A 15,080-nucleotide genomic window follows, 5' to 3' on the forward strand; every position below is an offset into this window, starting at 1 on the left:
TTATTTATTTATTTAAGTAGGAATATCAGATTATTTTCAAAATCACAAAATGTCATTATAATGTAAGGTCTATTGATTTTAATTTTTTAATTAACGAAATTATTATTTTTATTTTTTATGAAAAAAATAAAGTATTTAACTTTCGTAATTATACGGATGTCAATATAATTTTTTTAAATCTAAAAATTAGATGACTAATTATATAAAATAATTTATAATTAATTTAATAAATTATTTTGATGATATGATCAAATAAAAAATATTTACTAAATCTCATAAATTTTTAAAAATATATATTCTAATATTAAAAAATATATGATAGGGGATATAAGTCTACATCATAGGTAATGAGGTTCTAAATATGTTGAAGACATTAAAAATAGTGGTTATGGTCGAAAGAGCATAAGTAATGAGGTTCTAAATATGTCAAGCTCCTTCCCTTCATCTAATGATAAGCCAAAATGCCAAAAAGATATAAATTTACAAGTTTCATTGATTTTTTGTTGAATGAGATTTCAAAAAGAAAATGTTTAGCAAATTTTGTAGTGGCTTACAAAGTAGGTAATATTCAACTTAGCCATAAAGAAGAGGGGAAATGTTGGTGTTCATGAGTTTCCTAAATCTCCCTATCATTCGATTCGATGGGACAGATAAGAAATATTTTTTTGAGATAAAAAAATTTTCGATTAGGAGATTTAATCCAGGTTTGAAGACGATCATAATTTGAATAAAAAATACTAATCCAAAAACACTTAGTATTATTCATGAGAGGAATAGTTTTTTTAGTGATGATCTAAAATTTAATATTAATAAGATCATGTAAGCCCAGGCTTCTAATAGGTTTGGGAAGAGAAATAATCTCCCAACTGATTAGTTTTATTTTATTTTTATTGGATCAAAATTATAAAAAAAAATTTCTAGTCATTCACATTATGTATTTAAGAAAAAAAGTCAAAGATCCATATCTAAAAGAAGATGTGGGTATTGAATTGAGCAATGAGCCAATTAAAGTCATCCTATCTACTTACGATATCATAATTTTGTACTAGTCTTAGATTTTATATAATTTTGTACTAGTCTTAGATTTTATTGAAAGCTTTCGCGAGAAGTGTTAGAAGTAGCCCTAGAAATTTACCAAAGGATAATTTTGGCAACCCGACAAAGACAATAAAGCGGAAAGAATAAAGCGACAAGAACACCAGATTTACGTGGTTCGATCAATTAACCTTGACCTACATTCACGGACGAAAAAGGAGCAAATCACTATTATAAAAGAGACTATTACAAATGTTTTAGGAAGATGTTCCTAGGCCATAAAACACCCGAAAATACTAAACAAGAAAAAACCTCAACTATAAGCCCAAACTATTTAACTGAGTTTGGACTTAAACCCAAAGTAAACACTTAGGTTTTTCTTGTGGTGCCACTTGTGGTGCATTTGACTTCAAAGCCTAGGCCCTTATTTATAGTTTAAACAGGAGATACCAAACTTGATTTTCCTGATATGGGACTATGGGACTTGCCAAACTAACAAATCTCCACCTTGGCATGTCCCAACAAAACTTACTCCACCTTCTTCATAAAAGCCCCAATGGACAATCACCAACAATAAACACCAACCAAGTCCAAGCACTACTTGAACTTATAAACCGGAAGAGGCTTCGTAAGCATATTAGTTGGATTGTCCTTCGTATGAATTTTCTGAACAAGGACCTTCCCCTCAGCAATGGTATACCATTTGCATCCAACAATTTTCTTACCCAAATGCGGCTTCACAAGATCCCAAGTTATATTCCGATAAAAAGATTCTATTTCTTCATTCATCGCAATCAACCACTTAGCGGAATTATCATAAGAAACTGCATCTGAGTAGATAGTGCTAGTCATAGGTGCCCAGCAAGCCAATCACATGAGTGATGGCACGTGTGACTTGATACAGAATCTTTTTGCTTATTATATTTTGGCATATATCACTTTATAACTATTGCATAAATGCATACATATATTGTGATGTCCTTGGATTTGTGCAATGGGAATCGGATCGTGATGAGATCACGATAATGAGATCGATTCACCTTTAAACACATCCTAAATAATCCCGGTCATAGGTTACTCGAGAGGGACATCGTGATAACCGGACAGACTAATGTGTTGTATACCCGTTCATATGATGGATGCAGCTGGTCTCATAGCTGCTCGTGTAGGGACACTTGGGATACAGTACAAGTACTCATTGGAGAATGAGTTCACTGATTGATCCGCTTACGGAATGCTGGATGGTTGATGATAATTTCTAGTCGTTCACATCATGTGTTTATGAAAAAAGTCAAAGATCCGAATCTAAAAGAAGATGTGGGTATTGAATTGGGCACTGAGCCAATTAAGGTCATCCTAGGAGATCATAATTTTTTACTAGTCTTAGATTTTATAGAAAGCTTTGTGGAGAAGGTTGTTTTGACATATTTAAAGGGAGTTTATCATTAATTAGGGTTAAATACTTAAAAATAATTATTTTTTTATGAATTTCAATCATCTTTGGTTTTTTTTAAAAGAAAATTAGAATGTACTAATATTCAAACATATGGTATATCGACACCGATTATACTGGTCTATTCATGGGTCAATACCATCGATCAACACGATACTACGATCCATGATTGAATACCACTAATATTCTTTTCTTGTGTTAAGCTTTTACGTGGAAGAGGAACTTGGATTTATAAAACGTATTTGTAGAGTTTACTTGAAATGAAGTTGTAAAACAAACTTCAAATCACCTTCATTTTTTTTCACCATAAAGTTTTGAAAGTTGTAAGAAATTATTTTAATGTTGTTGTGGTTAAGTAAAATAACTTATTTCTAGAGCTTCTTAGCATTCTTTGTAAGTTTACATTACTATGAATATTATCTAAACACCAATTGATGTTATTTTTTAAATGCTCAGAATAGTGGACTCCTTATGTTATGCTATATGGTGTTCCTATGCTTGCAAAATATTACCAGATGACTTCAGAGATTTAGAGAAAAAAATAAATATTATTTACTAGTTATTGGTCAAGCTATAGCTATAAAAAAATATATTTTTTCCATCACTAATCTTGCCATCACTAAATTGATCTGACCAACAAAAGTTTTTATTGCAAAAACTCTTCAGCAAGAATTTGTTAAACCTTTTAGTGAAAATTATTATTCTCAATAAAAAAAATTTAATATAGCGTGGAGGCAATTAAATTCTCATACTTGTTTAATAGGAAAAAAAAATACTGATTCACTTAAGGGGTATACTTTGGAAGAAAAACTCAATCCTCTCAAGAAATTAAAAGTCAAAAAATTTCTCTCTCTCTTTTTTTTCTTTTGTTATTAGGGAGGAGTGGGAAAATACACCCACTGGTCTTGGAAAGGACAATCATTTCCGAGAATAGGTTCTTAAACAAGGTAAATTAAATTGAATAAAGATAAGATTAATCAACAGATCATCCGCATGAAAAAGATGAGATCACAAAATGGATCAGCTACATTTATTTCATTTGTGAAATGCAGATCACTATATTGTTTTGTGCTACTTTATCCTCTCACTAGATTGTTGACCTATGCTTCTGCTATCTTATTGGTGAGTGTTGCTGTGGTCCATCCATCGTATGTTGTCTGCTGATAACACTACTCGATCTTGAGGTGTATGCTAAAAGGCTGCAATCAAAATTTCAAGCTTGTCACTGTGTTTCAGCATCTTATCTTTATTGTATAGAAACTTGTATAAAATTTTGTTTCACTGTATTCATGGATGTCAAGTAACCATTCTCAAAGATCATTTTGCTTCAATCAAGTCTGCTAGTTCATAGGATCTGATTACTTCTACTTATCATTTTTGCTACTCACATGTTTCTACACCAAATACGAACCTAAATAAGAATAAAGCCCAAAGAGACAATGTGGCAAGAAAAGAATGGAATGGAATGGGAGGAAATCACCATGGGACGGACCTTGTTGGCATACAGGGAGGGGCACATGATCACCCTCCTCGTACCTATGATTGGTTCCGTCACCTCCCACCCTCAAACCACGAGGCAACCATAGAAGAAGCAGCGCACATACCTCCTCCGTCTTCGCGATCATTGAACCAACCTGAAATCGATCGAAGAAAACTTGAAATCAGCCCTAAAATCTATGCACTTCGTTGAAAGATGAGGCGTTTCGAACCAAATGCTCACCTTCGTTCCCGAGTCGAGACAGATCGAATGGGGCGATGGGCTCGGTGGATCTTGGAGACACAAGTAAGATGAGCACGTGCGAAAGTTAATTTCCAATTAAATATATAATACGACTCTAAAATCTTATTAATCTAATTAATTTGGGGGCTTCGATTCAAGAATCACTCTGTCCGACCACGGTCCCACTATATATATCTCTCTCTCCTCTCCGACTCTCACTGACTTCTCTCCCCTCGTCTCTCGCCTCTCGCCTCTCGCCTCTCGCCTCTCGCCTCTCGCCCCTCCTCTGCTCCCTTCTCCTCGTTCATTTCCTCTCGCCTCGTCTCTGCTCCCTTCTCTTCTCCTCGTTCGTTTTAGTCGTCCATGGAGCCCGTCGACCTCGTACCGAGCGGGTACAGGTTCCTTCCCACGGCGGAGGAACTCGTGGTTGACTACCTTGCAAACTGGGTCGCCGGCAAACCCCTCCCTGGCCGCACTGTCGTCTTCGCCGACGTCTACGGCACCGAGCCGTGGAATCTTCTCGGCAGCGATCGCCATGAAGGCTATTTCTTTGCGGAGCGGAAGCCTAAGAACAACGGCGGCTCGCGCGTGGATAGAAAGGCCGGCAGCGGTTCTTGGACTCTGTACAACAATCAAGAAACCGTTAAGTCCATCGTCGGCGGGCGCGAGATGGTGGTGGGGCGAAAAAGCTGCCTATCCTTCAACGATGGCCGTCGGAAGAACTCCGGGTGGACAATGTACGAATATCAGATGTGTTCATCCGGATTCGAGAGACGAGTTCTCTGTCACGTTAAGAGAAGCTCGCATCAGGCCATCTCCGGAGGCACCACCATCAAAACGGTCGAGTCCACCTTCGCAGAGGCCGCGGTCACCGGCGACAGCTTCGTTGGGCGGAAGAGAAATAGAGAGGAATCTTCTACTCTCTCCGCGAAAGCATCGACTCTATCAAAGAAGCCATGCTGGGGGTTGGTTGCACATTCCAGCAGAGCATTGCTGATCGACGCTTCACCACCTCCAACCGCGGTTGTCCAATTTCCCTTATTGGCTGCCCCGGAGAGTCATCATTCCTCGGTCGACTCTGTTGCACCGAACAAAGCCGGAGTCCCAGCCGCCTCTCCATCATCAACGGACGTTGGTGGAGAGCTCGTGATAACTGCGGAAGAACTCGAAGCATTCTTGGCTTCGTATTCGTCGTCGGTCGATCAGAACTGCACCGACGATGCTTTCTTCACCAGAGAGGTTGAAGCCTTCCTGATGTCGGACGAAACCGACATAGCCTCGACTACCATCCCGAAGGCCTCGCCGTCAGGCCTGGTCGATCTTCTGGTGATGCCCGATGACACTCGGATTGATTCGACCACGGTCGCAGAGGTTTCCTCCTCATCTCGGATTGATTCGACCACGGTCGCAAAGGTTTCCTCGTCATCGTCGTCGATAGACTTCGTTGCGTGTGAGCAGATGTACAGCACCAGCACCGACGATGACTTCTTCACGAGCCTGGAACAGGTCCGTGCTTTCTTGATGTCCGATGACACCTTCACTGCCTCGACCACGATCCCAGTGGCCTCGCTGGGACAATGCTCGCTCGACAACCCCTATTGATTCGACTGTAGCTTGCTTGAATGAAAGCTTATACGGAAAATGATGTTTGTTCATGTATATCATAACAATGGAAGGGAAAGAAAATATTTGTTCTTGTAAATATTGACAATGACAAAGTTCAATTTTCATCCCATGTTTTGTTGTTTCCTTAATATGATGGGATCTATAAGAAATGGTCTCAATGTTACATCATGTTCAAAGAGAAAGAGTGAGATCATATGATATCAACGACTTCTCTCAACGTCATACTTTGGACGATTGTTATCAGAGGCAACGCAGCGAATTTGACCAATCATCGTTTGGAAACATGTTCTAACTTTTTGTTTCTGAGTGAAGTCCACAACAACAACAACAACAAATAACAAAGTCTACAATCCCAACAAAGCTGCAAGTCAATTCATCACTGAATCCCTACCACAAGTGTGTGCACTGATGATACTATAGAAAACCTTTAATCAGAACCATCACTTAAATTATCACTGAATCGATAAATAATTACATGGTTTGAAGCATTTGGCAATGGCCAAAACAATTCTGAATTGTCAACAAGTTCTCTCAACGTCAGATCAGAGGCAACGCAGCAAATTTGACCAATCATCATTTGGAAACATGTTCTAACTTTTTGTTTCCGAGTGAAGTCCACAACAACAACAACAAATAACAAAGTCAACAATCCCAACAAAGCTACAAGTCAATCCATCACTGAATCTCAACCACAGGTGTGCACTGATACTATACAAAACCTTTAATCAGAACCATCACTTCAATTATCACTGAATCGATAAAGAATTCCAAGTTTGAAGCATTTGACAATGGCCAAAAAAAAATTCTGGATTGTCAACAAAATATTAAACACACACATCATGGAAGGAAATACATTCTCTCCAAAAACTCTTGTTGATATGATATGGACGGATTTCAATAGTGAGAAGAACGCCTGCATTACGTTAAATTCATTAGATGAATAAATAGAAGAACAAACAATTCAACTTAGGACTCGGAAAAATGATCGAATTGTATCTAAATTAAATATTAAAATTTCGAATGAATTTAAACATCCAATCTGAATCTATTATTCCAGCTTTGGAAGTTACAAACGAATTCAAATAACTAATATCAAGTCTACAAAATAGTAAAAATTGGGAGTAACCATGTCGGGTATCAAAATAAATGATAAGAACAAATAATGCTCCTGAGAAGATTGGAACAAACTAAGATATGGGCCTAAAGAACCCCCTTCGGAAATAGATATTTGGTGCAGAAAGGCTCCAACTGTACAAGCCTCCAACAGCAGTAGCAAGAGTTAGAGAAGATGCTGTAAAAAAGGAACAGTTAGTTAAGAGATTTTCTCAGATTCGGCCTCAAAGCTTTATCAAATTAGTTGTGGATCTCTGGAGTTATTCGCTGGATTAGATGGAAATGCCTGCGGAAGTTCATCAAGGCAGAATCAGCAAATGAGAACACGAGGCAATCAACACTAAATATACTCGGGAGTTCAAGAGAGTGAAGTAAAAAAGAGAGATAGATTTGATGAGAGAGCACCCTAGACGAGTTGATTTTCTCGAATTGCTCTAAAATAACATGACACAAGTGTGCCTCAGGGACATGGCATGGAATGCCTCCGACAATTCGTACATGCTGGAGACATTGTCTATGCAAACTTCCTGCACGATGAAGCATGCTAAATGCATCTTAGGACTTCAGGCTAAATTTTATTACAACTAGTGAAGCTTTTGAGAATGGGAAAAAGAAAAGACAATATAGTTTCTACCCACTTGTGCAATGGCATATTCACATAGCCGTTTAAGACCCTCAAGAAGATACTCATCCGTAGCTTGTAGAAGATCTTACGCGATATCATTAGTGATCTCAACCGATCCTATGTATATGAATCTGCAAATGAACAGCCAAATAATGTCAGACATCAGAACCTTCAGTATCACGACCAGAAGAAGGAACTACACTTACCGCATCATCAATTCAAAGACCTCCCATCTTATGTTAGGAATCTCAACGTTTCTTGCGTCCTTCTCCTATAACAAAGTTGAAAGAGCAAGATATTTTCAATCAGATCTTACCAGTCTAGAAAATAGTAAATTACCTAAAACTTCCAGAAAGAAAACTTTTCAAAAAACTTAGTTCATACCATGATACTATTATAAGTTTTGAAAAGCTTATGAATGTTTCATTCATGTCGTATTGGGCCAGTATGATACTATGATATCATCATGACATCCATGAGATGCCTTTTTCACATATTTTTTGTTCATCAGCAAGCATGAAACCCATCATATAACTTGCCTAACATGCCTAACCATGCTGGCACATTTCCAGCACATGATATTCTGACAAAAAGTTCAATTCTTGATAACACTGACAGAAGGGCATGTTATGAGTTGCGGTATGCATCAAACTCCAAAATATTTGCACTCGGATGACATGAAGGGATCAACTTTTTGACTTCTATTGTAAATCAGCATTTCTGATATGCATCAAGCAAGTACTAAGTCTATCTTAGTGATCAAAGATATGATTCTCACCTTCTGCATGATTATTTATGTACAGAGAGGACCATGGGGGATTTACATTAACATTTACAAAGAAACAAACTTTTGAGGTGCCATCTTAGTATTTAATTTATCTACTTGTAAAACATGTTCACCGTTTTGTTGTATTCAGTAACCAAAGCACAACAAAACAAACAGATATGCCTCTTTGTATCGCATATAAATGCTTTATTTACTATACGTGCGACGGCTTCTTTATATCATAAACTAGCCATTTTTTAACAACATTATTTCTATGACTGATCATGATTAGGGCCTAATTCTGAAGAAAAACAAGCATGGTTGACACATGAGTTCCCTTACCCCGTAGCCACCATCAAACATTGCACGAAATGCATCCGAAGAAGTAAGCAGAGCAATTCTATGTGCATAAAAGCACTTGCCTGGAAAAGAATAGATAATGAACATTTAGATATTTAGCACAAAACTAATAACTTCCTTTTAAATGAAGAATGTAGTATACATAAGTTACTACATTTTTAAATGTGCTATGCAATTGTTTAAAGGAAAAAACTACATATGGTAAGAATAGTCTACAACCTTCAACTAGAAAGGTAACATCTAATAGCGTGGAGCTATTCACATACTGCTCGCCTAGGTACACCTACATGAACAACTTGATTAGTACTATTATAGGCATATAGCTATGTTCCAGCATAGTAGACAGACTCGTTGGGCCTTTGCATTTGTCATGGATTTCTCTATGATAGCATGTACAAGTTTTGTTATGTAGCAAAACATATTTGTACACAATGGATGCATATGAAATCCCAACATCAAACATTCAGGATATTGATTATTCAGATATCAATTATGACATGTGATTTTTTTTTTTTTTCGTCTTGAGCAATAATATACTAATGCATCCATGTTCATTTCAACTAACATAGGATTGCTGATTTCAAACACAAGCAATCCACTTAGAGGTCAAAACTGCAAAACTAATGCCTCCTCTTCAGTAATAAGAATACCCAGTAGTTCATTTCTTGTCGTAAGGTATATACTTTTGCATCAATTTCTCCAACGATTTGTAACAATTAGATCCCAAATTCGCATCTGCTTTCTAGCATATGCTTGTTGAAGGATAATTGATATTGTAGATAAGTAAACAATTTTCATTCTCTGATTTGAAAAAAGGTTTATATTGATTAAGTAATATTTATGTTTGATCAGTCTCAATAGTAAAGACAGCCAATTCAAAAAACTTTGAGTTAGAAGACTAGCCAAAACAATTACATAAGCACTTCCAAATTCCAAAGAACTAGGTCCAAGAATTAAAAATCTGACCCTTTTGCTATATGTTTTTGTATTTCTGTGAATACGGGACATATTTTATTGCTAAAACTGGTTAGAAACAAAATTAAGGAATGCCTATTTTAGCAAACCTAAGGTGCGGGAGATGGAGAACCTGCGTCAATAGAACAGAGAGTCAGGGATTTTTTAGCCAACTTGTAAAGAGCAACTGATGCATCTTGCTGTTGTTTTAGATTAGTCGATCCCAATAGTTCAAGAAGAAGATCAAGTCCTACATTGAGAATATGTTGCTTAATTTTCTAAGTTATAAAAAGGAGGAAAAGCAGAAGGATATCGTGGTTGCTAGACAGATACAGTATCATTATCATCAATGAAAATAGTTTCTTTGATCCTCAAGTGAACATAAATGAGCAAGAGTCAAAGCTATACGTCTTTGGACAGCCTTCTCTCCGACTCGCATTAGATATAATAAATGCATTAGTACCTGCAAGGGCAAAAGGCAAGGAACACCATGTCTACATCCATTAAACAGATCCACCAATTAAAAGTAGATCCTTATCGTTCTGAATATATACTGCAATAAGCTAAGAAATACAGCAAACAGAGCTTACTCGCCCATTAATCTTCTCCTCTAATCTCTTCATTGTCTTTACTACACAGTCCTTAGTTGCTTGTAATTGAAGTAATATTTTTCAATAAAACTTGGTTTAAAATATAAAACAAATCAAAACAAGATCAATATATACATATTAGGAAGCATGGATCTGGCAACATCAAAGTACTCAACATACCTGGATAATAAATTCACCATCTTTTAGTTTCTGAACACCCCCTACCCTGATAAAATCAGAGACATTTTCCTAACAACAATGACAAGAATAAGAAGCCTGTGTCCAATCAATAGTTCTCAATGTCACATTACAGCATTATGCAAAGAAACATAATATAGAATTACAACAAAGGAATATTTTGATGTAGATTCACCTCATTCTCTGCAATACCATAAAGAGGAAATGCAGCATTATGTTGTAAACATCTATTTTTCGAGTCAAGAAGTTTAAGAAGAGGCACCAAACCGCCATTGTAGACAATACCAGCTTGGTTGTGTTAGTCCTAGAGGGAAAATAAAAGGTCTTTGAGATAGAGCAAAAACGAGTCATTGTTCATCAGGAAAATGAAGCAAATCCAACCATATATAAGGAGAAAGAAACTAATGTACTGTATTGTGGCAGATGAATATTGATATTAACAAGAACATTTTTTTCAAAAGTATTTCCAAGAAGCATGAGGCATATTACAAAAAAGTGGTACAATATCAAAAAGTATCGAGAAAAAATATATATTTTATTATCACTTCTAAAACTAAATTTTTCCCTTCTTTGGAAGTATATAATGAAAGGGTCCAAGCATACATGATAATGAAGCTAAGGGGAAAATGAGAAAAGAGCATACAGTGTTGTTTACTCATCTGGTATCATAATAACTTAGTAAAAGATAGTTGAAATTTTAGATATCAAGGTACAAGTATGCTACAATTAAAACAAAGAAGTGAGCTATGAGAGCCGAGTCCAAAAAAGCAAAAGCCCTAGACATGTATATATATCGTTGGAATAAAAAACACAAAAGGGAAAGAACAAAAATGAGAACTACTTTGCTTGTTAAGATTAGTGTTCCAATAATCACCAAACTGAAATTTTAAATTAATAAAATATAGTAACTACTAGAAGCAGCTGTTGTACAAAGCATATATGCTAGTGTACATACAGCATGCACAACTAGCACAGTATTGGGAAGTGTACCAGCAAATACAACAATAACAAAAAAACCGTGAGTGTGTACCAACAAATAAATTCTCAAAATAGATAATATAAACCAGGTAAGCTTTTTTTTTCAAACATCACCCATGCGGATCAGACCCAAGACTGTCATAGAGAACAAAATGATAACATGTATAGATCTGATAGAAGTTACTATGGCAAGGGTTTAAACCCTCGGTCTATGGGAAAAGGACAAACTACACACTACCAGGTTAGCTGGTTAGGTATTAAACTAGGTAAGTTTGAACATTTTTTATGTATGAAAGCCTCTTTACACTTTTCCCACAGGTGTGATTCAGCAAATAACCACACGCTTTGTCAGCTAAGACCTTGCAGGATTGGATTTTGGGTAATATAATGGGGATTGGTATGATTAAGTTCAGAACTTTCAAGTTATGTACCACCATCATTTTCTGATCCAGTTAAACACAAGGGCTAACTACATAACAATTCAACACGACGATTGGTATGAATAAGTTTTATATATAACAATTCAATTCCCACTCGAGCAATGGGAAACACTACAAAATATTAAAAAATAAAAAATATATTTATATATAACAATGACGTCAACGATGGAGGGAGATAGCACGAAGGCAACAATGATGGAGGGAGCCGCAAACAAGGGCAGCGAAAGCAAATATAGGGTTTCAAAGCAGGGTAAAGTCGTTTGAGGGTGGGTGGGGGGGAACCATATAGTGTTAGGGCTCTTCTCTTTAGTTGGTTCGATTGAACCAATTTCCCTGTTTAATCAAACCAAGCACGAACACAAGCATCCTTCACTCGGGCGCTCACCCAAGGTGCCCAATGCTTGGGTTCAAGCGAGCACCCAAGCGATGCTTCAATGAATCACATTGCCTAGAAGTTGTGCAAGGCACTTAAGCCTTGCCTCACCCGAGCACCCAAGCACCTATCAAAAACACTAATTATTCCTAATTTTTTCCCTTTTTTGGACTTCAATAGATATTTGATTCTAGTTGAAATATTTTCAGTAAAGATTATGATTATGCAATGCTCTCGTGAGTTTGCAAGGATTTATTTTGGTTGCTTTTATTTCAACAACTTGATGAACACGTATTAGAAACGTACATCTAAAGCATTTTCTTAATTGTTGTTCTAGTTTGTAATTACTACGAGAGCTAGAGATATTAGAACTGAAATTAGTACACACATATTGCGCATGCAACACTGTTAACTTGCCATTTTTCCCAATTAGGAAATTCTAGTCATATGATTTTGTTTATTCTTTTTTGTCCATGTTTTCGTTTCAGTTTAACCCAAATATTAGTTAAGAATTGCAAATCCATATTGCAAGTTTTCATCTTTCATGGAGGTAAATTATAAATTGTGAATAGAATCTTTAGGGGCCATGCCCTCATAAGACCTTATTAGTGTATTCCAAACGGCAGCCCACATGTCCTTTTATGAATGTAAGAGAAGTTGATGTTTATTATAAATAATAATCTACTTGGAGAAATGTAAATTATTCACAGTTCAACCACATTTGCATGCAGATGATAGTCATATAGAAGAGCTTAGTGTGACAAGGTTGCAACAAGGTCATTCATGTTTCCAAGTTCATTCTTTTCTTTTCTTTTTTCTGCTTATTTACATGTTTCAATATAAGACTGAATAAGATCATTTTGAACCATGTATTTAAATTCTTCATAGAAGAGCTTAGTGTGACTAAAATTTGTAATGTTTTGCTTTCAAACTCATCGCTTGGTCATGTGAAAAGAAAATTGTCTTTTCTATTGTATGAACCAAGTTATTGAAGTCTCAACCATTACTTTGTTAAGGGATTTGATAAAATTGCTTTATGGTTCAAAGCGACAATGTGGCAAGAATAGAATGAAAAGGAAAGAAATCACCATGAGACGGACCTTGTTGGCATACAGGGAGGGGCACATGATCACCCTTCTCGTACCTATGATTGGTTCCGTCAACTCCCACCCTCAAACCACGAGGCAACGCTAGAAGAAACAACGCACATACTTCCTCCGTCTTCGTGATCATCGAACCAACCTGAAATCGATCGAAGAAAACTTAAAATCAATCCTAAAATCTATGCATTTCGTTGAAAGCTAAAGCGTTTCGAACCAAATGCTCACCTCCGTTCCCGAGCCGAACGGGCGAAGGGGTCGGTGGATCTTGGAGACAGAAAGAAGATGAGCACGTTCGAAAGTTAATTTCCAATTAAATATATAATACGACTCTAAAATCTTATTAACCTAATTAATTTGGGGGCTTCGGAATCCAAATTAAGATTAACCAATTGGATTCGATTCAAGAATCACTCTGTCCGACCACGGTCCCACTATATATATCTCTCTCTCCTCTCCGACTCTCACTCTTGACTTCTCTCCCCTCTCGCCTCTCGCCCCTCCTCTGCTCCCTTCTCCTCGTTCATTTCCTCTCGCCTCGCCTCTGCTTCCTTCTCTTCTCCTCGTTCGTTTTAGTCGTCCATGGAGCCCGTCGACCTCGTACCGAGCGGGTACAGGTTCCTTCCCACGGCGGAGGAACTCGTGGTTGACTACCTTGCAAACTGGGTCGCCGGCAAACCCCTCCCTGGCCGCGCTGTCGCCTTCGCCGACGTCTACGGCACCGAGCCGTGGAATCTTCTCGGCAGCGATCGCCATGAAGGCTATTTCTTTGCGGAGCGGAAGCCTAAGAACAACGGCGGCTCGCGCGTGGATAGAAAGGCCGGCAGCGGTTCTTGGACTCTGTACAAAAATCAAGAAACCGTTAAGTCCATCGTCGGCGGGCGAGAGATGGTGGTGGGGCGAAAAAGCTGCCTATCCTTCAACGATGGCCGTCGGAAGAACTCCGGGTGGACAATGTACGAATATCAGATGTGTTCATCCGGATTCGAGAGACGAGTTCTCTGTCACGTTAAGAGAAGCTCGCATCAGGCCATCTCCGGAGGCACCACCATCAAAACGGTCGAGTCCACCTTCGCGGAGGCCGCGGTCACCGGCCACAGCTTCGTTGGGCGGAAGAGAAATAGAGAGGAATCTTCTACTCTCTCAGCGAAAGCATCGACTCTCTCAAAGAAGCCATGCTGGGGGTTGGTTGCACATTCCAGCAGAGCATTTTTGATCGACGCTTCACCACCTCCAACCGCGGTTGTCCAATTTCCCTTATTGGCTGCCCCGGAGAGTCATCATTCCTCGGTCGACTCTGTTGCACCGAACAAAGCCGGAGTCCCAGCCGCCTCTCCATCATCAACGGACATTGGTGGAGAGCTCGTGATAACTGCGGAAGAACTCGAAGCATTCTTGGCTTCGTATTCGTCGTCGGTCGATCAGAACTGCACCGACGATGCTTTCTTCACCAGAGAGGTTGAAGCCTTCCTGATGTCGGACGAAACCGACATAGCCTCGACTACCATCCCGAAGGCCTCGCCGTCAGGCCTGGTCGATCTTCTGGTGATGCCCGATGACACTCGGATTGATTCGACCACGGTCGCAGAGGTTTCCTCCTCATCTCGGATTGATTCGACCACGGTCGCAAAGGTTTCCTCGTCATCGTCGTCGATAGACTTCGTTGCGTGTGAGCAGATGTACAGCACCAGCACCGACGATGACTTCTTCACGAGCCTGGAACAGGTCCGTGCTTTCTTGATGTCCGAT

General features: G+C 38.3%; 1 protein-coding gene and 1 pseudogene across 1 annotated transcript; one reads left to right on the top strand and one right to left on the bottom strand.

Annotated features, from left to right (window-relative positions):
* Positions 1–4,571: 4,571 nt before the first annotated feature.
* LOC135671143 (NAC transcription factor NAM-B2-like) lies at positions 4,572–5,810 on the top strand. The gene has a single exon (XM_065179095.1). It carries the CDS (start codon positions 4,572–4,574, stop codon positions 5,808–5,810), a length of 1,239 nt encoding a protein of 412 aa, XP_065035167.1.
* A 544-nt stretch (positions 5,811–6,354) lies between these two features.
* On the bottom strand, positions 6,355–9,360 carry LOC135671144 (ARM REPEAT PROTEIN INTERACTING WITH ABF2-like; annotated as a pseudogene).
* Positions 9,361–15,080: the final 5,720 nt, after the last annotated feature.

Source organism: Musa acuminata, unplaced genomic scaffold, assembly GCF_036884655.1.
Source record: "Musa acuminata AAA Group cultivar baxijiao unplaced genomic scaffold, Cavendish_Baxijiao_AAA HiC_scaffold_1138, whole genome shotgun sequence".
NCBI classification, from domain to species: Eukaryota; Viridiplantae; Streptophyta; class Magnoliopsida; order Zingiberales; family Musaceae; genus Musa; species Musa acuminata.

Coding starts and splice junctions, on each gene's coding strand:
- LOC135671143 (XM_065179095.1), top strand. CDS start 4,572: ATGGAGCCCGTCGACCTCGTACCGAGCGGGTACAGGTTCCTTCCCACG.